Source organism: Aquila chrysaetos, chromosome 3 (genome assembly GCF_900496995.4).
Source record: "Aquila chrysaetos chrysaetos chromosome 3, bAquChr1.4, whole genome shotgun sequence".
Classification (NCBI taxonomy): domain Eukaryota; kingdom Metazoa; phylum Chordata; class Aves; order Accipitriformes; family Accipitridae; genus Aquila; species Aquila chrysaetos.
Genome location: NC_044006.1, coordinates 51,862,441 through 51,889,449, shown reverse-complemented (window position 1 = coordinate 51,889,449; position 27,009 = coordinate 51,862,441). Strand labels below are relative to the sequence as shown.

General features: G+C 43.8%; 1 protein-coding gene across 2 annotated transcripts in view; it reads left to right on the top strand.

Annotated features, from left to right (window-relative positions):
- The first annotated feature begins 23,833 nt into the window (after positions 1 to 23,833).
- The window catches only part of COL1A2 (collagen type I alpha 2 chain), a 41,912-nt gene continuing 38,736 nt past the window's right edge, over positions 23,834 to 27,009 (top strand). The window contains exons 1-2 of one of the 2 annotated variants that reach the window (XM_030009146.1): positions 23,834 to 24,083; positions 26,450 to 26,460. In XM_030009146.1, the coding sequence (XP_029865006.1) occupies positions 24,014 to 24,083; positions 26,450 to 26,460 (81 nt within the window). In that variant the 5' untranslated portion in view covers positions 23,834 to 24,013. The remainder of the gene's footprint in view (positions 24,084 to 26,449; positions 26,461 to 27,009) is intronic. The other variant, XM_030009145.1, reaches the window with a different exon arrangement.

Sequence of the window (27,009 nt, the reverse complement as noted above, 5' to 3'; positions counted from 1 at the left end):
CTGGAAATCACAGTTTCACACTGGATCCTAATTAAAGCAGAATAGGATATGCTTACTTCTAGAAAAGAGGAAAGATTTGGGTCACATTCCTATGTTTCCTACTAGTTGTCTGTAGTAACATGTATACTAGTAGATGTAATGAGCAACGTCTATTGTCTGGGCCTGTGGGCAAGATGGACAACAATGCTCATACCCATATGGCTAAGCTCTCCACACCTGAACTGAAACTAAGCCCTTCCTTTATTATTTGGGACAGACAGCATGGGGTGAAGTGAAAGCCCACTGCAACTCAGCCCAGCAGCACCTGGCTCTTACATAGAAGAGCGGTAGCTTCTCCCAGCAATACAAATGAAATAAGTGTAGGTCACAGGAGCTCAGGTATTTGGGGCTGTACACCTAGTCAAGAAGTCTGTAGCAATCCAGGAATATGACCCACATCTCACTGGCTCCCTAACTATAGGACAATCCTTCCTCTTCTTATATTTGTTACCTAAATGACTGATCGAAGCAGATTGGGGACTATTTAGAAAAATATAACAGAATTGTTTCTGCCAGAATTCTGCCAGCTTTTGCAGCTGACTTAGACAAATGTGTGAAAGGAGCATTTTCTTAACCCAAAGAGGGTGGGATTTATCTGAGGAAATGGAGACCTAATTTAGCTGAGCTTACCATTCCCACAGTGACCCCTCTACGATGTTCCCTTTACAGTCAAGAACAAAAAGGCGTACTTTCATACTTTTCATCTCATCCAAAAGTAAGAGTCTAAAGTAGGTCAGATGAGTTACAACCTTAGATCACCTGTTTTCTCTATCTAAAGGGAGCTTGTAGGACTACTTCTAATGTAGATATCTATATTGCAGATTTTTGAAGACGGGCAGTGTGAATCTCAGACTTGGTGCTTGCCTTATATCCTCAGCAGGATGGATACCTGCAACTATACAAAGTATAGTCCTATCTAGTAGAGTATGTGATGCAATTCACATAGATACCTAGTTGCACAAGGAGTTCAGGGAAGTTTTGAAACAAGAGTTGAGCTATACTGTAAATGAAGAGTTCTATTTAATCAGCATAGTCTGAAGGCTTTCTAGATCTGTTTGCCAGCATCCCTGCTTAATCTGGCATCATATATATCTCATAGTACAATCACTGAAGAATAACAGGCCAAAGAGTAGGACAGATGTACTACTGAGAAAACGATCAATCAGGATTCATACCTGAAATACAATCGGTAATTCGCTGTTCCAGCACTGGTTATTTTGCTATTTGGCAGTCATGTCATTTTGCAGCGAATAATGGATGAGTCAGCTGCATCAAATGAGTTCAGGGACAGCCTAGTCCCTGAACAGTAGGAGCCCAGGCACAGAATGGTGTTTTGGCTTACTTCTGTGCTTCCATTTTTACCTTCACCATCAACTAAGCTGAAGGTGCAAACAGTGAAAATCAGACCTATCGCAACCTCCTTAGGGAACGCTTAGACAAGATTCATTTTAAGTCCAACACAGCATAATGTATTTCATTGGCTAATTTGGGATCTTCTCTTTGGTTTTTGTTTCTTTGTTTGCAGCTGGCTTTCTATGTGTCTAGGAAGAAGTCAAAAGAAGACTGAAAACTAGTGAACACTGAGCAAGAGAAATTTTTAGATTACCTAGAAAGAATGGGGGAGAGATACTATGTTTGGAGAGAATGGAAAGGAAAAGTTGTCAATAACGTAATTTTTTTAAAAATATAAGACCTTAATATAGGTTAGCTTTGGTTAATTTTAATATAACGGAAGGAGCAAAGGGATAGGAAGGTGATAGTAGTAGATTTTGGATATGTAAAATAAAATGGGGAAAGTTTGTAAGTAGTGAATCTAGTAAGAAATCCCAGAATATGATTTAATAATTTGTTAGTTCGATTTTTGTAAATGCAAATTAGGCAATGTGAAAAGGATTAATATTTACATGGTGAACTGATGAAGCTGAGAGCTTAGAGCTTGAAAGGGGCGGTTTTGCAGTCCAAAGTTTGTCTGACTACTTTGTGAGGCGATTCAGCTTACTAAACTGCCAGAAAACAAGTACAAAAATAAAAATCAATGGTTTTCAGCTGCTTTAGTGAACAGAGCTGGTTCACCAAAGAATTAGATGAGAGCTCAACCTGGCAAAAGAGGGACTGAGGAGCCAGGACCACATGGGAATGTAACCACCTTTTCCGGGAGCTGTTGAGATGTCAGAACAGCTCTGTCCATCTGATGCAACTGTACCTAAGTAGGAACACCACTGGGTCCTTCGAATAGCTTTTCTTTAAAATCCACTAAACTTATCATACTTCACACTGTAAATACACTGATACAGATACCACATGAAAATGAGCAGGATCACATAAAGAGAATAATATATAGGTACTACAGAAACAGTAAGGCACTCCTTTTGTAGCCCAAGGCTGTAATTTATTTGAACTGATTCACCCATCCTCATAACATAGAAAGTCTGTAAAGACTAGCTCACTAAAAGCAGTAAAGCTCATATCACTTACATAGATAGCTTATATGGGCACCTACAGGTGAAAATAGTAACATGTTGTGTCAATTATTCCTGGCATCATCTGTAAATCAAACTAGACATTTTGGAAAAAATCACAAAAAATCCTTTTTCTTTTTTAAAAATTAAGTGAATAAACTTTAGATCATAGTTTGTTTCATAACTTAAGATTTTAAATTTGGTTATCTGTAAAGACTTTCTGTAGTGTATTTTTGCATTTTCTCAGAATTGTATTGTTGTGTGGAAGCAGCTAAGTACAAAGCAAACACAGGACCATGAGTCATTAATGAACTAAATTTTAAATATTCACTAGAATGAGAGGAATAATAGATTGTTTTTTACTTCAGTCCTGCCAGTCAAAAGGATTTGCAGAGAAAAATTTTTTGTTCCTCCCTTTTGAAAAAAAATCTTAGGAAGAGATGATTGCTCTATATGTCACCGTTATATGAACAATGAGCTCCTGCACATTTATGATACAGCTAGTTCAGTATGCATTCATTTAAAGGTTTTTACTTAACTACAGTATATACAGAAACAATACATTTTTCACAGATGTATTGTTTGTGTTTAGTTCATCTTTCATATACACAGATTAAAACATGGCCTTGCTTGTACGCGTGTATGACACATGATAAAACATAGGCTGGCCCTTGTCAGGCATCAGCACTGTCCCAGGAATAACCAGGAATGGCTAGGGTCAATCTGCACATCCATCAACAACTCCCATGTCCAAAAAGGACAAGTCAACTACTCTATCCCAAGAAGACAGGCATAGCAGGTTAAGTCCAGGATGTGATTTCAGTCCATGAATCCTACTACCACATGGGAGAGAAAAAAAAAAAAAAAAACAAACAGGCAAGCTTTTCTCCAGCTTTTTCCCTACTAGCCAGAGCAGGAAACCCCCATGCATAGTGTTGTAAACAGTGAATCCTCCCCAGAACCCAGCTCTCCCCAGGCCCTGAGGGAATTTCACTTCCCAGGTCAAACACACCCACAGAGCTGGCTATGTGCCATCTAGGTATTGCATACACAGCATCATAGCACTTACAGCCCATTATGGGGATAGGCAGAGACTCCTTCGTGCTTAATTTAATGCAACAGCCTTCCGCCTGCTCAATGGGAACTGTGTGGCTACTGCAAATATTTCATGTTCAGACTATGGGGGGGAGGGCAGAAGGAGGCTTTTCTCCTTTTTTTCTGAGACTTCATCATTTTAAGCATAGATTCTGAGAGCTGAACTGCCCGTGGAGCCCAAGAGAAGAAACGTAATGATGAAGGAATCCTATTGCAGCAACAGCAGCTCTGCCACATGGCTAACTAGCTGGAACAAATCACGCTATCGCCCTCCAGCCCTCTCCCTAAGACACAAGCAAACGTGGCTCAGCAGTAAGTTCTTCAAACTCTGGTTCTCAGATGGAGGAATTCCAAGGAAACTTTGCCACAGTCCTTTTAGGATTGGTAGGCTTTCTTATGAAAGTATTTCCTCGTCTTCTTTTCTCCCCCATCTTTATACTTCCAAGTCCCTTTTCTGAGGGACTGCCTGCCAAAGCAGTCCGAGATCATGCTGATAGGAATCAGAACAATCTTTTCAAGGCTTATTTCTCTTTTGCATCTGTACCACCAGGTCCATGGGCCACAGATACATGTTTCTGACCATGCTCTTCTTTAGAAATTGAAGCACTCTTAGTTTTTCAGCCTGTTTGGTGGTAGTTACAATCTGTTTTTACCCTAGACTAATAGGAGTGAAAAGGAAACAACATTATCTGATATGCAATGCAATTAAAAGAGGAGGCCTATTCAAGCAGTTTTCCCAAGCAATTTCCAACAATTTGCATCTCAGCAATAAACCCTCAGCTTGATTAAAAGCCAGTCTTCATGAATAAAGCTATGTCCAGCTTTTTTAAAGTGCTAAACCCAATTTTCTGCAGAATTAAGCACTTCCGATATTTTACTGTATAAAATATATGGGGTTTTTTTTCACATGCACAAGATGATTGAGGTGGTCAAAAATGGGGTATATACTTTTTTTAAGAAGAGTTTGTTATCAACCAAGGTCATTTGGGCTATAGCTGACTGGCACACAGAGGTTAGATCTTTCCGAGAAAAGCAAGGCAAGGAAGTTAAAAGCGTTAAAGTCTTGAAACACAGTCTTTCTAGGAGTGACCCTACCCCAAGCTATAGGAACCAAAGTAATATGAACTGCCAGTGCATTTCAGTCAGACTGATTGCTGTCAGTAAACAAACACCAAGGCACTTTACAATTTCATAACTTACTCCTAATTTTAAAAACATTTTGTATTTTGCTTTAGTTGCAGGTCCTGGAGTCAGGTGATTAAATGTCCAAGAAGTGCAGTGCACACGATGCAATTACTCTGAATAAATTGTCACTGAAGGCTAAAATGAGAGTTTCACTGGACATTGTGTTTAAATAAGAGAGGACTGCTAGATGCCACAGCCAGATAGAGGCTACAGTTGAACCAGTCCTTCCCAGCTGCCTTTCATACATCCGAGTAACACATATATTTAGTTCTTTAATGTGTCTGGTTAAAAAACTATGAGTCATGTGGATTTTGCTGAAAGATAAATGGTTATTATGCTGACCAAAGGGTGTGCCCTTCTCTGAGCTTTCAACTTTGGGGTCCGGTTTATATGCTGTGAGCTAACTGCCTGTGAAATGCTGCACAATGCTGATGAGAATTAGAGGAGCAGGAAAACGGAAAGGTTTTATTGTCAAAAGTGGGTTCTAACAAAGCAGGTAACTTATCTCTGTGTTATTTTAAGCTCCCTACTTTTCAGATAAGCCCAAGCATACTGCTGACCATTTCTGCTCAGACTTCCTCTGAAGCTAACACCCGTTCTCTTCTGAAGGGCTGCATGAAAGAAAAGAGTGGTTTAAACACAATTATTTGCAGTCAGTGATGACTGTCTCTTACTTTTTCAGAACACCAAGAGGTTCACAGCAACTTCTCTCCCCCTCCTCTCTTACTACACTTCAGAATAAGGAGAATACTCAGCATGAAATTTCTCTGCCTGAATACTGAAATCAAGGAGTTGCAAGCAGTTTTAGTAAGAGGAAGGAGGGGGAAATGGCTGCAGCTACAAAGAGCATTCGGAGGGCTGGAGAGATACTGTACTTCCCAACAGCTGCACTGCATCAATGCAAACCACAAAATAGTTTTACAGCAGCTCCCTAGAGCACAGTGGAAACAAAAGACAGACAAGGCTGTTTTGGGTGGTTGGTTGGTCTTTTTTTTTTTTTTAATGGTGGAGGATAGGAGGGAGAAGGGGACAGAAAGCCAAAAAAAAAAAAACCCAACCCTGTGCTAATATACCACTGTATATACATCGCTGTAAATACATAGGTAGCTGGCAGTATCGCACATCATGAGATGTTACCCATTTGCTGTGATTTACATGCTGAGTTTTTAAGGTAGAATTCATGGAGTAGTCAATTACAGTATTAATCTACTAATATAGTCAGCAGCAAATGTAAAGGAATATCTAAAGATACAGATAATTTTGATTCTCAAACTAGTGGCACACTGAAGAAATTTCATTTAATTTACTAGTTACACCAGACTAAAACTAGTATAAAAGAGGGAAGCTTTTCTGTTCCCTTTCAGAAGATTGATGTCAGTTATTCTGATTATGTCTTTATTCTCCTTCTCTGACTCTCCATGAAAATATAGACCTTGTCGTTCGTTGTAGTAAGAAAAAGATACACTGATTGTCTGTGGCACTGCCTGTAGCTATTCATATACTTAACTTCTAATGAAGGGTTAAGAAACATAACTCCTCCCCAGGACCTGAAAAACTGCAGCTGAAATCGTAAGAATGTCTGAGCAGAAGTCCCGTCTCCCTCCCTGCCCCCATTCTTCAGACTGCACTTTAGTTAAATAAACTATTTGGGTTGGAAAACATTCCTTAGGTCTATTCTGACTCATGATTTCTCTGCTGCTTTCGAATCTTTAAAACACCAGGCAACACGTCAAAAGTTTCACTCTACCTAATCTGCTGGGGAAAAAAAGGCAGCTCCTCAGTTCCTTGAGCACAGGGAGCTCAGTCCAAACACAGTCACCACTTTGGGTGATGGCTGTTGCATGACACATGAGGAGGGAACATGGGCTCTTTCCTCGATTTCCTAATTACACTCTCAGAGGGACATGGGCTGATGCAGTACTGGCTATGAAGAACTCCTACTTTTGCATTCCAGCTTTTTTTTCCCCTTCTTTTTTTACAACAGATTTTGGGACCAATCCATCAAAAAGTAGCCTTCAACCAGTTCAGAAAAAAGGCTGACCACTCCATATAAACACCAACAGAAAACTTATGGTGTAACAGGGAGAGTTTTCCTGGTACTGATACCCCAGCAAAACCATAATTTCATTACAATTAACGCGTGTTTACTTATGGAACAGTTCCAGGAAGTACAGATTTAGGTCCTCCCTCTCATAAAGAGCACAGTGAACTTCCACAGTTACACAGTTTTAGGCAGAAACAGGTGTAGACTCATATGCACAGTCAAATTAGTGGTTTAAGATATGTTTACGTATCAACTGTTTGTGTTATCGCCTATGTGCACACACTCAGTTCATGTAAACTGCAAGCTAATACAATTTACCTTATCCCTTAAGGGAATAGAGATAAAGTAATTTCATTTTCTCACGTTTGTCACAGATTTCTTCGTCATGCTCAGAGACACTGATCACATCTCAGCTGGTGCCAGATCATTCGTTAAACCACCTGTATGCAGTAGTTCATGTCTTTGTGCTTACATTGTATACAAAGACTTGTAAGACTGTGTTTCTTTTGCCAGTTAGTGTGACTACAGAGTATTTTATTCCAAGGAATGATGTATGCTTCATCTGCCATCAAAGGACACACAGTATGGTAAAGAAACTATTCTAATACCTCATAGCAGTGAAACACAAGAGCTTATAGAAAAGAAAGTGAAGAATCTTCGTACAGGCTGGAGCAAGTCAAGCCACTTCACATCCAGGACCTGCAGCTCTCTGTCATTAGCTGTTCAGACCCAGTTGCATTAAGTAGCTCACAGAGAACAATCCCCAAATCAAGTGGAAAGTGATGCCCATGTCACTACAGCGTTTGCACCCACTCCCTGCAAAGCCAGCTCTTCTGCTGGTACAGCTCCTCTCATGCCCCACCACAGTCTTTCCCACGCAGCACACTGTTCCTACTTCTCTCACAGTTGGCACACAGCTGCAGCTCCCAGCCCATGAGGAGAGAGGCAGATGTTCGGTGCCAGATGAACAGCAGCCATTTCACAAAGCTCCTCACCTTCCCTCTGTCTCTTTTCCATGCTACCTGAGCGCTACCTGAGTGAGCCTAGCTGCTTTCCCCACCACGCAGCACCCAGCTTATTATACGCTCACATGCAGTGCAGAAAGCGTACAAGAACCCAGGTCAGCTCATTATGGGACAAGTCCTGGAACTTTTATTTATTATGGGGCAAGTCCAGGAACTATGGACACTTCTAAAGTGCTGCTTTCTTTGAAAGGTGGTAATGTGTAATGTGTAGGACTGAACCTTAAAAACAGATTATATCACATATAAATACATACAGGTATACTTGGAAGACAGAAAGGTTCCCTTAAGCCATCTCCTGACCTTGGCCACAACCCCTCTTGGTCCCTCTCTGCATCTTTTTCCTGCGCTTTGTCTTCTATCCCTGCATTGAAATGCAAGATGTGTTTACATTCTGCCTACCCAAGAGACTTCTGCAAATCTCTCTTCAGCATGATCATATAGCAAAATAGTTGTTAGCTGGCTCTCTGTAAACACACATATTGTTCAAATTAGGGCTTGAAGACAAGGGCTTCCTGTTTGCTCTGGTTCTTTTACAGCCTTACTTGACAGGTGAAGTCTCTGCAAGTGATGATATAATCCATTTCTGGCAAACTCATTAAGAAATATATATAAGAAAGAAAAAGAATAGCTAGAGCAAGCCACCTTGCTGTGGTTCAAAGCTAGTGTCTCAGGCCCTCAGAACCATAATCAGCCACAAATTTCCCTCCAAAATTTCTTTAGAACTGACTGACATAGAGCTGGTCCTCAAGACAGCATCTTCCAAGTGGCATTTTAATGGCCAGACAGCCTCTGCAGATGCCTTCCCAGTGTGAAGAAGACTGAAAAGCTGAATTATATCCACTGCTGAATTCAGGTAGTGAGAATGCCATTTCCCAACCTTACTTATCGTTACGCCAACTCAGTAATAAGTAAGGCCTGACATTCTGCTTGGTGGAAGTATAAATATTCAAGGATCACACACAACAGTGGTAAGCGGTCTAACAGAAATGTACAGGTGATGACTGAAAGATAGCTCTTGAAATATTAATTACTTGGAGAGATGTAATGCCCAGGTGTAGCTAGAGCTGAGTGAATAGATGCAACGCTAAAGGTTCAGACTGGCATTAGAGCACAGCCACAGAGCCTGCTTGTGCCAAAACATTAACATTTCTGTGTCAGTTGAAATTAAGGCAGGGATGACTAAAAGAAGACTATTTAGCACCATTGTTGAACTTCATATCTTCAAAGACCTGTGCCAGCATGAAACTATTAGCATGCATCACACATCTGTAAGTCATGTAAATGAAGGCTCTTACATGCATTATGCAGGGGGAGAAACAAGGACCCAGGAGGTAAATTTTCAGATGTTAACTAGTAAATCAGTGGCTTCAGGTGATGATAAATGCTTGACTGCTGGTCTTATGGCAAATACCATCATGCTGCCTTTTTATATAACTTGTATGCAAATGTTCCATTTGTTGCAGGAAATTAAGAAATTATCTGGAAGCTTCATGGTCCCTTGAAATTATGAGATCCTAAGCTCTGTTAAATTGGCAAATGAGGCGTCTAACCTGTTTGAGACTGTTGACTATATTAATGACCTGAAAACTGAATATTGGTGTATGCAACATGTTTATCATGTAACTCATTAGTTAAATTTCTGAATGAAATTTGATTTAACTGGTAAGCTGGAGCATGGGAGGTAAAACAGCAAAATAAGTTAAAAAGTGAGAGAAGAAAACTATGAAACTTATACTGCAGCGACTGAATGTAAAGGTATTCTTCACTTTTCTCAGTCTAATTTTGGCAAGGATATGGAGAATGAGAGCCAAAGTGCTGTCATTTTTAGTAGTCTGATTCTTGCACCAGTGAAATTCTCTGGTGTGCTGCGATAGATTCCCCCAGGTGTAAATGCAATCATTATTTAGTTCTGGATCTCTAATAAATGAGCCCCTCCTCCTGCTCTGACCTTAGTTTAGGAGCAACTGTTACTTTGGTGGAATAAGAACTGAGAACCTGAAATCCATGTAAAAATTGGTACAGTTTTACCTTTAATGAACAACTTTGCAACTGTCAAATGCAGTTCTGTATACAAACAAATAGCCTAGAGATCCTTTTTTTTTACTTAGAGAAGACAGAACTGAGAAAATAATATTGGTAGAAAGAGGATTGTATGTGTAGGCAAAGCAGCTAATTGTGGGGAAACAATGAAGATATTAGGGGTAAGGATTATTAAGTAAAAATAATTTTCAGTCATCAGTCTAGAGAAGGAAATTAGACTAGGATGTAGTTGGAGATGGTTGTTTATTCTCACATATTCCTGGTTTTACCACAGATACTTGCTACCTCCTTTTAGTATCCTGATCGTTTTCGTAGGCAGGCTAATGCCTGTCTGGCATCTTTACTGCCAGTCCTGGAAGAACGGGTTTCCCACCTCACCATCTTTGAGTTATCCCCATCAGTCAGTCCAGGAACAAAGGCCGGCAATTACAAGACAGAATTGCACCCACTGAATATAGGATATCCCTTGAAAGGTGCTCTACTTTTTGGCAACCTTTCAATGATAAGAAGTTTGCTTTGAAGTTTTTTATACAGAACTCTTCAGAACCTGGAATCTTTAAGGTTGAAGTATATTTTTTCCCCTATTCTTGAGACACTATTCTTGATAAAAACCTTAGTTGGAAAAGAGAGAGCAAATTTAAACTTTCAGGACTGAAATATAACAGTGTAGTAATGAATTTACAACAGGTTTTCTTCTTTACCAAATGAAACCCTAAAATCTTAATACTTCCTAGGCATTACCCCTGTATTTTGGGTTAGAATGAGAAAATCTAGCTGCTCAAATTATGTCAGCTCTTCCGTGCTAGTTGTTGACCAAGGTTTCCTTGTAAAAGCCTGAAGCATTGCCCTCAAACCCCTCCAATTCTTTTTTCTGCTCACTTCCCTAGTTGTTGTGGAGGAAGTCAATCCAATGCACCAAGGCTGCAGAGACAGAGGCTCACAAGGGAAAGAAGACTCAAACTTCATCTTTTGTAGCCCTGATTCCCATAAATGCACCAGCAGATCAGATACCTGATATGTGATGGATTTGTTACCTATGTATTACATAAAGTCTTTCTATAATTCAGCATATCTCCTATAGTAGATGAGAAATATTGTTGTTCTAGATATGATCAGCAAACACTAATCAAGAAACACCTCATAGGATAAAATAATCACATTTCTTTTAACTAAATAAATTGGAGGTTTTTTCTAATTGTGAGTTGTCTTCCATTTCTGTTGAACTCTTTCCTTCCGTATTTCCTCAAATGGAGATGAAAGGAAACTCTACACTATTCTTTAGGTTATCCGATTTTTTTAAGTCAATTTTGTGAATCATGAGAATTTCTCATGAGCCAGGTTAACCCATGAGCAAATTAAGCTTTGCTCATCAGGTAGAGTGGTTCAGTTTCCACACAGTTTTCCTGTTGATTTAAAATAGAAGCAGCCCACTGCTTCCCTATTGCTGTTTAAGGAAATCCTAAGGTACTATGAGTTGTATGACAAAACTCACTGTTCAAACACAGTCTTTGCAGTTAATACTGCATAAACATCAAGAATGTCATTCCTCTTATCACAAACTCATGTTTATGCATGAAAAAGGGACAGCAAGCTTGTGTGTTCCCCTTCAGTAGAGCTCTTCCCTGCAATAGGGGCAGCAGGTCCAGCAGCTTGGAAAGAGCTGAGAAATACCAGAGTCTGGAAACAAAGCAATAAAAGTTCAGCTGGGTAACTCCAGTCAGAAATTATCTGGAATGTGGCAACACTGAGTTGCAGGGTAAGTTATGGATTTGGAAGCAGCTAAGGAAAATTAAATTAACCCAAAGCAAACTAAAAAGAGAACTCCTGCACAAGCTAAGATACACATTCTCTGCTGCAGTTTGCTTTTCCCTCTGTTACCACTCAGACTCCTCGGATGATCAAGTATCTGTACAGTGAAGTTGGAACTTGCATGTGATGAAAAAGCAAATCTTGTCCTGAGCTGATGATGCAGAATATATGATGCAGCTTGAATTTTGAACCATGCATCTACCTAAGCTAAAAGCACTAAATTCTTAGAGTATTAGAGTTTATCATATTCAAATATTATAAATTGTAAGACTGAGTACACTGATGTGTCTGTATATGCACAAAGATTGCAAAGGTCTTGGGAGCTTGGACACAGCTGATGTCTGCCAATGCAGAACTAGAGTTTGAGCACCAATGAAAGCACAAAGTGTCTCAACATTTAAAATCAAGAGATAAAAGCATGAGTATTTACTACAGAAAATAACGAACTAAGGCCCCTGTTACTCTTTCACTTTCTCTATTTGAATGCAAATAGCTTCAAGCAATAATTCCAAAGAATTTAAACTGAGGTGAAATTTATAAACCAGTTCTGGAGGACACACACACAGTTAGACTGTATCACCAGAAGTACACGACAGCTCTCAGAAAAGCTGAAAGCTGCCTACGTTTGAATGTACTTCAGTTTCATGACAGGGATATGGAGGGAGGCACATTTCACTTGCAACAAAAATATTTACTTCATTTCATGAAAATAGTGTTATTTGATGGCTAAGAAAGAGTTTGGCTGGCTGCATAATCCACGGTCTAAATCTGCTAGGGATATAACAGAAGAATGGGTATGGCTATGTGTTCTCTCACAAAGGGTGATCTTTTCATTTTCAGTTTAGCCAAGTGGAAGGCAGCTTGAATGAGGCTTGTAGCTAGCTTGCTTTGCTCTCATGCGTTTGAGGGGACCGTAGTAGGCATGACCCCCTCACTTCTTGTCTATAGCAATTTTATAACACAGAGGCACGATCCTCTGTGGTTTGAAACCTTTCAGGGGAGCCTTCCACAAGCCAAAGACCTGTTAAATTACTCAATTAGCCAGTCTGGTTTGTTTTGGAAGCACTTTAACCCTTTGTTGGCTTGCTCCTTTTCCATTCTATGAGACTTTTTTGGTACAAATAATTTAAGAAAACATTTTTGTTTTCAATTTGGATAATCTCTGAGGTGATTGCAGCCTATGGTCCCAGTCCTGTGGCTGCTGCAGGAGAGGCTGAGCAGCTGCAGAATCACACCTCCTGAGGCTTATCCAGGCTACTTAGGCTATGGCCCTGAATTGTCCTGAGAGGGCATTGCACCCTGGAGAATCCATGCAGCTCATGCCCTTGAGCCTTGCACCATAGCATTGCCTTTTAATGTACACTACCTGTGGTCACCTCAGAGCAGGGCATCCTGGTCAGTCATGATATAGCCCCAGTCTACATCACTACCTTTCCTATAGGGCAGCAGAGCATCAGTTCCACTGAGGACCATGCAAAGTTCCCAACACTGTTCCTGAGACAAAACCTGTTGGCTTCCTGCAGTGAATCCACCGAGATACGCCAGTGTTTCAGGACTGGGGCCTGCATGCACACCAAAATTTCACCAAGACATCCTACTTCTTAATCATTCTTTCCATAATTTCTAAAATTTTTTAAAATGGAGTAAATATAGAAATATAGCATCATTTGTAAGACAGCAGACATTTGTACATGCACTTTGCACCTGGAGGTCTTCTGTCCAAATCTTATCCATACACCCTACTGAGCATCTCATTCCATGTCACAAAATAGAAAGCAATTTACAAATGAATATATTCTTCCCCATGTCTGTTTAGCAAAATCAGGTTAAGCTCAGACAATTTAACTATTCTCCTGTACCATCTGCTCAGTAATATGGATTCTGTAGACATGGTCCTACCATTCTCAGAGTCCCATGGGTATACCTGTCAAGTACATTAGTTTTCCATTTAATTTTTCAATGGCAGTTTAAGGCATAATCTAAACTACAGACTTTTCCCAAGAAAGATCCAGAAGAAAAAAGTAAACTTTTTTAATCTGCAAACTATATATGAAAAAAAAATTATTTTAAATACACAGGCTCACTACTGATACCAGTTATAGAAAATAAATGAATATGATTGACCTATCTATTTAAAGAACCCAGCTTTCTTGCAATATTGTGGTTTTTTCTTTCACAAATACTTGGGAACCTAAGAGATGCCCTATCGGGTCAGATCAAAGTGCATATAATGCTGTGCTTTGTCTCTGACAGTGACCAATAGCAGACATTTAGAAAAAAAAATATAAGAGGTGATATTTTATTAAAATATTCCCACTGCCTTTAGCTTCTTATGGTGCAGCAACTACAAGCCTCAACTCTCACCTGCCAATTTGCCCTTTGCAGAGTGTGCTGGTTTTGGCTGGGATAGAGTTAATTTTCTCCATAGTAGCTGGTATGGGGCTGTGTTTTGGATTTGTGCTGAAAACGGTGTGGATAATACAGAGATGTTTTCATTACTGCTGAGCAGTGCTTACATAGAGCCAAGGCCTTTTCTGCTCCTCACCCCACCCCACCAGCGAGTAGGCTGGGGGGCACAAGAAGTTGGGAGGGGACACAGCCGGGACAGCTGACCCCAACTGACCCAAGGGGTATTCCAGACCATACGACGTCATGCTCAGCTTATAAAGCTGGGGGAAGAAGGAGGAAGGGGAGGATGTTCAGAGTGATGGCCTTTTTCTTCCCAAGTAACCGTTATGCATGATGGGATCCTACTTTCCTGGAGATGGCTGAGCACCTGCCTGCTGATGGGAAGTGGTGAATGAATTCCTTGTTTTGCTTTGCTTGCATGCACGGCTTTTGCTTTACCTATTAAACTGTCTTTATCCCAACCCACGAGTTTTCTCACTTTTACCCTTTCGATTCTTTCTCCCAACCCACCTGGGGGGAGTAAGCGAGCAGCTGTGTGGTGCTTAGTTGCTGGCTGGTGTTAAACCACGACACAGAGTTTCAAGGATTCCACTGATTTATTGCTTAATACTTCAAAAATCTTATTAAAATTTGATTATGTGAAAATATCATCCTGTGAAAAAAGTGGATTACACCCTTACAACAAGGGTGCTTACCATCTCACAAGACTATGTAGGAATATACCAAGTCAAGGATTAGCAACCATTTTCAAAGAGTGGAAAACATTGTAGGAGAGAGAATGGAGAGCTACCACTTTTTATCCATTAGTGGTATTTAGTAACAAGGAAAGTTAATATTAAGAAGGTATTTTGTGCTGAAGAGTGTCAACAACATTCAGCAAAACATATTCTTGGTCTGAGGACACAACAGACCTCAGTAAAGGGACACCTGCATTCTGCCTATTTGCCTGCCCATTGCATTCCCCCATAACTCCTAACCTTGCAGTCCACTTCATTGGAACTGATATAAGAACCCACAAAGATACTAAGATTCCGCAATTTTCATTAAACTGGCAGGCAACTAGAGGGAAAAGACCAAAATCAGCAACTCCAAGAAGGAAAGGCTGCATTGTGAGTCAGAGCCTGTCCAGTTTGGCTTATCAGCAGGCTAATCAGTACAAATACGCTGGCCTGCTTGAGGCTAGCCCCAGCGTGGGCTGCTTTTTGCCCAGCTGATAGTTGCACAGGAGGGAGCTGAGCCTAGTGAGAGGGAGCAGGTATAGAAGATGTGACAGGGTGATCTGGGAGAATGGAGGAGATGAGGTCTTTAGGATGTATGCCACATCTAACTGTAAGGTCTGTTGGTTCCACCACTCATGGAATCACCTGGATTTTTTACAAAACTACATGCTATTACAATGAACAATGACCTATTAAACTGTGTTAAATGCTTTTAACAAAGCACAATCAGCTTTAAAAATGCTTGTAGGCAGAAACAACACCATACTGCATGCCATTCATTGATTCTACCACTTAAAAATGGGAACACTGTGGTGTACAAGTAATTCGGGGACACAGCAAGATACTGCATTCAGCCAAGCCTTACATGAGTGATTGCATCTGCAGAGATTTCACATTTGCCTCTGTGTGACATGAGCATATGTCATGAGTCCTTGTAGTCAGATGCTCTAAGATTTTTTCCTAGTCTGCAGCAGGAGATCTTGTTTGTCTTTCCAGTGAATGGGGAGTAGGAAGTTGTGGGAAGGACATCCGAAAGTAATCAGCACACAGATGACTTCCTCTGCATCCTCCCTCCAGAATGAGGGGTTCTAACTACACATGAAGCAGAACAGATGTCTGTCCATAGCTGCCGTAGGAGATGAAAGCATTTCAGGCCTGTGCAGAAGGGGTTTTTCTCTGTGGGATGACAAGGGGTGAAAAGTTTCAAAGTCATGGAAAAGCCTGGACTGACAGGCTGATGTTGTTTCTGAATCTTACTTATATCTGCATGCTGCCTCATTTTTCAAAGTAGGATTTAAATGCATTTGAAAACTACACCCACTGCCTGTGGGAATTTAGCTGCTTCAGAAGCTAACTTCAGTGATGTGCACTGTCTGAAACAAGCCTTTACTCGCACTGCTGCTTATTTTCGACTGTCAGCATGCATACCAAGTGGTATCCATATAATGAAGGTTCAGGTTGAAGGCACTTCCTTCACTGAGACAGATTTCTTTCCATTAAATCATCAGTTATGTACTCTTTGTTGTAGCTGGAAATTACCACTTGATATGGAAAAACACCATTTATTATTATGCTCATTGAAACTCAGGACATGAAGATAACAAAAAGACCAATTATTTTCCCACCTGCTATAAACAATTCTGGTTGTGGGTTCTTTCAGTGGTTTGGGTTTGGGGTTTTTTTATTCTAACTGTGCAGCTAACTTTTTCAGTAGTTAATTTCAAGGCAAGGTACCAATGATTTGGCAGTTCCTCTAATATTGTCTGTGTGATTTTGATTGCTATAATAATTATATCAAGTAATAACTAGAGCTTTATATGATACCCTCCACAACTTTCTGTGTAAATACATTTTCACACAAACCAAATACAACCCGTGATCATGTTTGCTTATTTTCAGTTACACCACTGATCTCTACTTCTTACATTTTCCAGTGCTTATTTCATTCGTGTACTTCTGAGTCCTTGACCTTATCACTCCCAAGCCTGTTGAGAATGTGAAGGAATGGATACAGATCTGCTACAAGTGATGTTCATTGCATTTTCATTTTTTCTTTTCTCATAAAGAGAATCCTGAAAGTCCCCAGGAGCTGAGGCTCTGTAGCTGTCACGTCACAGTGCTATGCCATAAAGATGCAACAGAACCTCTTTAATACTGTTATTTCATTTCCATATGCTGATTAACAGTGGTACAAGCTTGGTATTCCAGAACTCACTGCCACATCAGAGACTTACCACACATCCATTAGTATGTGTGTTCATATAGAGAAAGTATTCTCAGCAGCATTACTTTAATTTGCTTTTACTAGAATTTACTGAGACTGATGATCATTTTAAAAGGACCACCCGTCTTAATTTTATCTTGCCTTCTGTTTTTGTTGAGAATCTTGTATGCCTTAAGTCAAAATTCTAAGGTCGGCAAGTAGAACAGGCAAAAAAACCCCTAATTAGATGATTAAAGCTGAAAAAAAAAATATTCTGTGATAGGGCTTAAATACTTGTGAGATATACAACTATAGTGAATACTGGCCTGGCTCTGCAATTACTGAAGTCAGCGTGAGTTTCCATTCTATTATCTGAGTGAGCACAGAATCAGAGCCAGTGTAGAGGGCTCTTTATAACAGCCGTACAGGCTTATAGCTTTATTAAATGGAATGGAGGCAAAGTCCAAATGGTCTTAAAAAATTAGTTTTAAAATTAGCTTCCAGATGTAAAGTAAGCTAGCATATTAATAATTGCACTATTTTATTGGATGACTCTCAGTGTCATAGAGCAACAGATTGAGTTGATAATGATCTGAAAAGTAGTCTATGTGTCCTGAATTCACTTAAGCTTGATAAATTGGTTTGGCTCCAGTAAAAACCAACAGAGCCTTCTATCAATACGTGAACTTAACCTTTGTTTTGACCTCCTCAATTCCTAACTATGTAACCTCTGAGGAACAAAAAAGAAAAACAAAAAAAGAAAAAAGAGGAAAAACAGTATATACTTTAAATAAGTAAACACCACCCAGAAAGCTCACTGACTGCCACTGCAGAAGTTTACCACTTTTAAGAAGGATAACTAGACATCTCAGTTGCAGTGAAGCAGCCTTGAGCCTTCCTCTTTTTTGTCTTTACTGAAGTATAAGCAAGGAAAATTGTCCTTTAAATTTGTCTAGTGATGCCTTCAACAGCACTCCCCCATGGGCTGATGAGCTGCTCTCTGCCTATCAGTTGTTCCTTTTTGAGAATCCATGACCATTACTCCTGCTGAGAATAACGAATGATGATTTATTTCAAGGGTACACAGCCACTGGGGAACAGAAACTAAAGGAAGTAGCTGCCACAGAACATGTTTGTTTCTCATTAAAAGTCAATTTGCTGGACTACTTCTCAAAAGCCACTTTAAATGATTCTGAAAGAACTGTCTTAAAATATCAAAGAAGTATTAGAAGTCAATGGTTATGAGCTGATTGCACAAAGAACAATGTTGCTGCTTCTATACCATTTACTGTCACTATACAGACTCCCTCCAAATGATGATCCATGGACCAGCGAAGTCATGACTCTCTTTATGTACCTGTGCCATGCTCTTAGATCTCTGTATACCTTTAGTCCTACATGGTGTCATGGTTTAACCCCAGCCAGCAACTAAGCACCACACAGCCATTCGCTCCCCCCTCCCTCCTCCCCGTGGGATGGGGAGGAGAATCAGGAAAAAAAAAGTAAAACTCATGGGTTGAGATAAGAACAGTTTAATAACTAATTTTTTTTAAAATATATAATAATAATAATGATGATACAAATATAAAACCAATAATAATAATTGTAATGAAAAGGAATATAACAAAAAGAGAGAAAATAGACCCATGAAAAGACAAATGATGCACAATGCAATTGCTCACCACCCACTGACCGATGCCCAAGCAGTGATCTGCCCCTCCTGGCCAACTCCCCTCAGTTTATATATTGAGCATGATGTTCTGTGGTATGGAGTATCCCTTTGGCTGGTTTGGGTCTGCTGTCCTGGCCATGCTCCCTCCCAGCTTCTTGTACACCTGCTTGCTGGCACAGCATGGGAAACTGAAAAATCCTTAACTTAGGATAAGCGCTACTTAGCAACAACTAAAACATCAGTGTGTTATCATCAACATTATTCTCACCCTAAATCCAGAACGCACTGTACCAGTTACTAGGAAGAAAAATAACTCTATCCCAGCTGAAAGCAGGACATATGGGAACAGTGTCCTGACCACAGGAGTCTGGCATACCTGGCCCTTCAACACAGGGTGCAGAGGACTGGTGGAAGTTCCCTGCACTATCATCTCGTCTCTCCTCAGGATTTTCCCATAAGAGTATAGCACAAGTTTTTTTGTTAGTTTTTTTAACTAAGCAGTCAGGAAGAAAACAGCAAACATGAAACAATGAATTGCGGTGAGAGGGATACGCCATACTGTTTCTGTATTTTCTCCACTGACAAAGTACTAGTCTCCTTATTATTCAGAGCAAGATACTGACTACAACCATGCTAAGATGTGAAGTGCAGAATCATGAACAGTATTATTAAAGCTAGTTCTAATCAAGCTTATATGTCTACACAGCAGACACCAAGCAAAATCTATCCAGGGTTCAACTTAGTGCTGCATTAAATTGTATAGACCCTCATATATCTATGTATCCTACAAAAGAAAGACTAAAGCCAGATTATGTCACTTAACCAGCCCCAGTACTCAAAGGAGTCCCACTGGGAAACTACTTCCCTTATGAAGCTTCGTTGCTCATACTTTACTGCTATATGGTTGGGCACACATCTGTTATCTGAACAAATGTGCAAAGCTTTGTGTTGGAATAGATGTAAAGAAATCAATAGCTGTTTGCACCAGCCACAAATACTGTGGCTCTCCCGTTCATATTAGCCTGAGGAGAAGTAGGATCTGAGAGCACACAAAACCGAGTTATCCACCGTGGGGTATGAGGTTTGGGGTATGAGCCCATAAAGATGCAGATCTTTCTCCAAACTCTGGCATTGCTCTGTGTTTTCTTGTAATGTGGTACTGGCCAGGCAGTATTAAATTGTTTGGCTGGAAAATGGCTCAATGGTTGGCTGATAAGTTTTGAAGGAGTAGGCGGGGCAAATGCTTCCCAGTGTATGTATTAAAAACAGTTATGGTTTTCAGAATTTAAGGTCTGCATTCTAATGAATTGTTCAAAATAACGAGAAATAAATTTGCTTTGACATCACCTGGAAACTCATCTCTTTCAAAGCTTGCCCTAACAGCAAATTTTCCAGAGGTTATTTTTTATTATCATCAGTTTCAGTTTAAATTGTGCCATAGGCGTTACTGGCTTCAGTGTGAAATAGTTCCTTTAAATAGATATGATCCAAAGAGAAAATGAGTTCTTAGATGTTTTCTTGTTAAAGCTGGCTGATCAAATCACTTCTGGTATGCTAATGGTTCCAAAAGCTGTCATGTTACTTCTGTTAATTTCGGAGTCCCTGTACTAGTAAAGATATTTGCATAATAGCAACCATTTGCAATAATTGTATTTTAAGGAAAAAATATTTTCTGAGTTCGTACTATAGAACCAAATTCACTGAGCGCTCCATTTTTTGGAAATACTTTCATTTTTTCCCCAAGTTTCTAAGATTACTTTTGCATGCTTAGATAGAGTAGATGAGCAATGTAGCCTACCCTCACAACAGAAGCTGTGACAGTATCTGCCTTTGTCACTTACCCTAAAATGATTGGTGTTGCTTGAATTAGTGCTGATGCTAGAGGGAAAAGAGATTCCTCTTTTTCCTCCCCCGTCTTTCCTCAAAATACAAAGACTACGGCTGAGTGTTAGTGAAGAAAATGGCCAAGGGCACCATAGGCTCCAAAGGTCAGGTAGACATCTGAGACTGTTAGGGCAAAGCTGCCGGTCCTAGAGAACTTCAGTTATGGGTTTTTCAGGATGGTGGTTTGTTGAAAAGAGACCTGTAGACATGGGAAAAGAGCCATACCAATGAATTATTATTCTGTATCTCTTTCTCTTTTTTGCTGCCCATACACACCAATCCTGAAATGGCTGGAGCATACCAAGAATGTATCTCTTTTGAAGCCTAGGAGCTCTAGTTTCCTATAATCTCAACAGCTTTTGTGTGTTGCTGAACATCTGGCTGTGTCTCCCTCAGCCATTTGCTTTATGGTAGATGTCGTAGTTGAAAATCCATGTCTTTGGGGGGGGGGGGGGGGGGGGGGGTGGGGCTTGTCTTTCCTGTGTGAAACTTCATGGGTAGGATGGAGGGGAATGGTGGTTTAGTTTGGTTTGGTCAGGATCCATGTGTCCACATTCTTGCACCATCAGAGTATTCCATTACTAGAAAATGGCCATCATTTATTGAAAATGTGCATAAAAGGAGGCGAGCAATGGTTGTCTGACATGATGTATATGCAACTAGAACAGATTTTGTCTCAAAAGAGTCTAATTACTATTATAATCAGTCAATAAATGTTCTGCTGATGCAGCAGAGTCAAAATTCATTTGACAAAATGAAGAACAACTCTGTCTATAGAGTCAAATGATTGATTTCAAGGGACAAGTTTAAAAAAAAAACAAAACACTATTCACTGAAAGTGGAGGTGTCATACTTGGACTTGAGCCTCAGTGCTTTGGGTCTAATTTCAATTATTATTTCAACTTGTTTGAAGCTCACTGAGCTATTTTAGGTTTATGCTGGTATAAACTTTGTAGTTAACTTTGCTGCCCAGATTAATTTTAAATCCTACTTGATTTAAATTGATACCATTCACATGAAAGATAATCTGAAAGGATACTTATGTACTGTTTATGTCATATACTTCTATTACAACGTTTCAATCTGTCATCATCTGTTGGGCTCCTATTTTGTGGTCAGACATACGTTGTTGGACCACCTTTTCCTAACACTGGGGGTTTTTTATCCAAAACGGCAGGTTTAATTCCACGTGCAGTTTAATTCTGTGCGCTGTCATGCTCCTTATCCCTTCCATCGGAACTCTTGATAGCGAGGGAACGTCCCGTACGCGGAGGCGGCTTCAGGCAGGCTGTTCAGCCGGGGTACGGCTGGCTCTCCCTGACACGCGTGGAAGCGTGGCACAGACGTGCTGCTTCGGCGGTGCCCGGTGCTGGCAGCGCCCCTGGGACACAACCTCTCTGGGGTCCCCCCTCACACGGACACCCGCGTCCCATCTTTCCCCTGCTTTCTGACCGCGTCCCCCCGGAGGCAGCTTATAAATAAGGGCTGGGTACACCCCCCGCATCTCCCCAAAGATAGGCTGCGGGAGAGACGACCCCCTTCGCTCAGGGGTGGGCAGGAGGCGGTGCGGCCCCGCGGCGGGGGCGGCCGGCCCCGCCGGCCCCGCCGCCGGGAGCCCTCCCGCTCCCCCCCCGCCGCGGCTCCCCCGCCAGCGCGGAGGCTCGTCGCGGCTCGCTGGTGTGTCGGAGCAGGATCCGCCTGCTTGGCGACCCACAGCCAGGGGCTGGGGGAGGGAAGGGGAGCGAGCACCGCGTCCCGCGGCGCCCTCCTCGCCCCTTCCGCCCCGGAGAGGGGGCCCGCTCTGAGGCGGGGCTGCCATTTGCCTTCGCCGTTACCTCTGCCCGGGACTCCCTTCAGCGAGCAGAGGGGGCGCGGGAGGGGGCCGGCTGCCTGCCTCGGAGGAGCCCGGGGGCGGGGAGGCGGGCTGGCCGCTACCGCCGCTTGGCCCGGCCGGCGGCACCACGTCAGCTCCCCTCAGCCGCCGCGGGCCAGAGCCCGGTGGGGCCGAGATGGGCGACCCCAAGTGACTGCAGCCCCCCGACGCCAGTGCCTGGGGCAGAGGCACCCGGGGAGGGAAGATGGGGCCCCGCTGCCCGCCGCGAGGGGCGGCCTGTCCCCGCCAGCCCTCAGAGGCACGGCGCGGGTAGCTCCTCTCACCCCCCCTCGGCCTCCCTGAGCGCCGTGGGGCGGTCGGCGCCCCCCCCCCAACCTCCCCCCCCGAGAAGGGAGAAGCCGGCTGCCGGACAGACGTGGCAAGCAACCCCGCCAGCTTTCCTCTCAGCTGGGTGCGCGGGTGGCCGGCGGGAAGGGGGGCCGTCGGGAGCGCCTATCCTCCTTCCTGCGCCGGAGAGCCGCCGTGGGGCTCAGTTTAACGGGCCGGGGGATGGCCGGCTGCCGGGACGCCCCAGGCTCCCCCCCTCACACACGCACGCTGCTCGAGTGGCCGCGAAGCCGGGAGAAGAAACTGGCGGTTCCCTGCCCGCGCCCGGGCCGGAGAGACCCCCCGGGGGAGAGCAAACCGCCGAGACGCGAAGGCGCTCTGCCGCGGTCGGCTGCGAGCGGGCTGATGGGGCTGTCGCCGCCCCCTCCTCGCCGCGGGGAGCCCAGCACCCACGCCGGCCGCCCTCGGGGAAACGCGAGGGGCGAGGGACGGGGGTGACAGGCTGCCCGCACCCCGTGCTGGAGGGGCCGGGCGCCTCGGGACCTCTGGTGAGGGGAAGCATCGCCTTTCGCCCGCGGTTGCGGCGGGGCAAGCTTGAGGACAGGATCCAGCCTCTTCTCGGCTCCCCTGGCCGCTTCCCCGCCGCGATCGGAGCGGGGCAGGAGGCTCCGCAGGCCCTGGACAGCTCCTGCTTTGAAAGCCCTCGGAGCGCCCTCCCGGCTGCTGCCAGCCGGCCGCCCGGCGAGGCTCCCGGCCGCGCAGCCCAGAAAAGCAGGGCGAGGGGCGGGGGACGTCTGAAAAAAAAAAAAAAAAAAAAAAAATGAGACGACGAGTCAGATTTTCCTTCCGAAAGCCTCAAAGTGTCCACGTCCTCAAAGCATGGAACCAATTTAACGTCGCCGCCTCCCTCGCTCCCCCCTCCGCCCCCTCCCCTGCCGACCCCGCGCCCCCTCCGCCCCGCGGCCGTCGCTGCCAAGGCTGCCGCGGCGGGCCGGAGACACGGGGCACGTGACAGCCTGGGAGCCGCGCGGGCCCCGCGGCCAGCGCGCGCCCATTGGCTGCGCCGCCGCCGGTGACTCGCGGTCCCGGGACCCTCCTGCGGTATAAATAGGGCGGACCGGGGCTTGATTAATTTAGCATCCCGGGCAGCAGGTTTCTGCTAAGGTTGGAGTTACTCCTCAAGACTGTATGCCTGCGTCCCATAGGTAATAGCTAATCACCGACCAGGGACTCTGCACCACAAGGAGTCTGCATGTCTTGCAACTAGACATGCTCAGCTTTGTGGATACACGGATTTTGTTGCTGCTTGCAGTAACTTCATACCTAGCAACAGGCCAACGTAAGTGCTTTTAGCTTGTTTGTGGCATGGGTGGTGTCATCAGGGGGTGGCTGTCCTACTCTCCGCGCTCTAGCCAGACGTCTTCCCCACGGATGGTAGTCTGCGGGGAGCTGCAGCTTCCCAAGCTATAGAGACCATCTCACAAAACTGCCACCTCCGTCCCAGATCAGAATCTAGCTTCTTTTTTTTTCCTCAGAAATAGAAGAGGATGGCAAAAGGCCAACGAGATATCCCCCCCCCCCCCCCCCCCCAAAAAAAAGAAAAAAAGGACGGGCTGGCATCCAAAGGAGCACGCAAAGCCCTAATTCAAGCGCAGATGCTTAAAGGCTAGGAGGAGAGTGTTTGCGGCGAGCAGAAGAATCGGGGCTGCAGCCAGACTGCACTTCTGTGAGACTTCAGGCGCGCTTTGCGAAGCGGGGGACCGGGAGGAGTGGGAGAGGAGAGCAGAGCAGAGCAGAGCAGAGGAGAGCGCCGGCTCACCCCTTCCCTCCGAGCGGAGGGCACGCGGCCCGCGGGCACCTCAGTGCCGGACTCGCCGCCGCCCCGCCGCGCACGGCGGCGCCCCCTGGAGGCGGAGCGGGGCCGCTGCGGCGCGCCGTGCTGCTGGGCGCCCTCCGAGCCAGCCCGCAGGGGGAAAGCTGTTGGCGGCTCTCCGGGTGGCCCCCCGCACGCTGAGCCAGCCCGCCCGCCCGGGGGTCTCCGGAGAGGGAAAGACCGCACGAGGCAGGAGGAGGGAGGCAGGGAAGGAAATGCTTAGCTCTAGGGGCGAAAAGGGAATGGGGCTCCCCGAGGGTGCAGCGCGGCTCCCCGACGCTCGCTGGGAAAAGGATTTCGTCTCGCCCCTCGCTGACGGAGAAGCGCAGCTCCCCCCCACACACGGCGGCGGGAGAGAAACGCGCCCCACGCACTTGGCTGGGGGAGAAGCGGAGCCTTCCCCCTGCCTCCCTGCTGGGCGGCATCCTGTGAAGTCCCCCCTTAGCCCCTCGCCCCTCGTTCCTCTGCGGGGCTGGCTTTGACCCAGGGTCTGGCCGCGTTCCTGGGCGGAGGGAGCAGCGCTGCGCTGCCCCCTCTTGGCGCTGGGAGCCCCCGGGACGGTGCCCCCCGCGCCCCGCCCGCCGCCTGCTGCGCCCCGCCTCGCCGCTGCCAGCAGCGGGGCGGGGCGGCGGGGAAGCCGTGGCGGTCGGCGGCGTGGTGGCCGAGGCCCTGAGGAGGCGCGAGGGCCCGCGGCGGGGCAGTTCTTGGGGGGGGCGGCTGGGCTGCGGCCTGTCCACGCAGCGCGGCCGCCCCCCCGGGCACGTTTCCCGCCCGCGGGTGACGGGCAGCGGTAGCAGCGGCTGAGGAGACGGAGCGGTTCGTGTGGGGACCCTGCCGTACCGACCGCCCCCCGCTTTTCCCTAAATACGATAGTGTAGTCGCCAGTGTCACCATCACCCGGGGGCAATAGTGTTTTTAATTTTATGTTGAGTTAGTATAGGCAATCGGTGTTCTGCCGTGGTATTTCAGCTCTTTATAGCGTTCAGCACTTCAGTATTGTTACCTTTTTGCTGGACTGTATGAATCATCCGAATTTAGCGTGATCATATGTTGCCAAAGTGACACTTTGTGGAAAAACACACAACAACCTGTTAGTAATAGCATCAAATTGCTGGCATTCAGGTGTGATATGAGATGTTTTTACCATGGTAAGGTTCAGCCAAAATAGAGTTTTAATTGCTTGAAGTTCAGAAAATGGATTTTTGAAAATTGGTATATCCAACTAATTAACAAGAGCGTACTTAGTAGTAAATAACATACAGAGAGGAAGTTGCTTGCTATTTGGTGTTTAATAGCTTCAAACTTCTTTTTAACATACTATATGACATTTGACAGGAAATTGTGGAAAAAGGTATGCTTGGGTAGAACCATTCCCCATAAAAAGTGAGATGGGGCCATTTATATTATAATTTAAGATTACTCCTACAATTTAATATCTTCACATGTGTCAGCCTGTCTGGGTTTATTCATCTGTTACATGCACACATATGTGAAAATATATATGTCCATTTTTTTCCATGGAGATATGTTTAAGCATATTTAGAGCAGGCTTATAGAAGATATCTGCCTCTTTACTGTATCAACCATATTACTTGTTTTAATTTCCTTAGCAAGTCTGTTTTGAATTTGAAATACATAGCAATCTCACCTGTGAGTCTTTACAGTTAAGATAATCACCTTAAAAGTAAGAAATTACGTTAAGAAAATGTTTCTAGAATTAAGAAAATTAACCAAATTGCATTTTGATTTAAAAGCATTGAAATGTAAAACTTGTAAAATAACTGAATCCACACTCTAATTATCTCCTTTTTTTCTTTCCCTTCCTTTTCCAGATGTGAGTGAGGTCAGTATAATTATTTCGTGTCTAATATGTAACATTCAACTTCAATTAACAGGCTAGACTTCTTTTTCGTGGCAGTATTATTTACTAATGTTAATTCCCAAGATGGTCATGGAAAGATACCGATTAAATCCTGAAGGGACTGCCTGAAAAGGTACCCACCCCAATTTCTCAAGTGGGACGTCCTTTTTTAAGAGACTGCCTTCATAGGTGTAAAGACCATGACGAGAAAGTAACGGAGCAGTGGTGTTTGGACATCATACCTGGCAGTTTGGATTGGAGATTACTCTACTTTAAAGCCAGTCTTACAGTCTAAATTTCATTGCACAGAAGGATTATGGAAGAACTCAGGTGTGACTTTTTATGCCAGTTTTGTAGGCTGTAATAGGTATAAAATTGTCAGTCTTCAACAGAATGTTCTAATGTACTTACATGTATCTTTGATATATAATAAACTTCTAGCCTTCATAGTAATTTAAAACCATAGGGCATATTTAAATATACTGTACTGAGAAAAATTATAGTTATGTAAGAATTTGAGTCTAAGTTTGT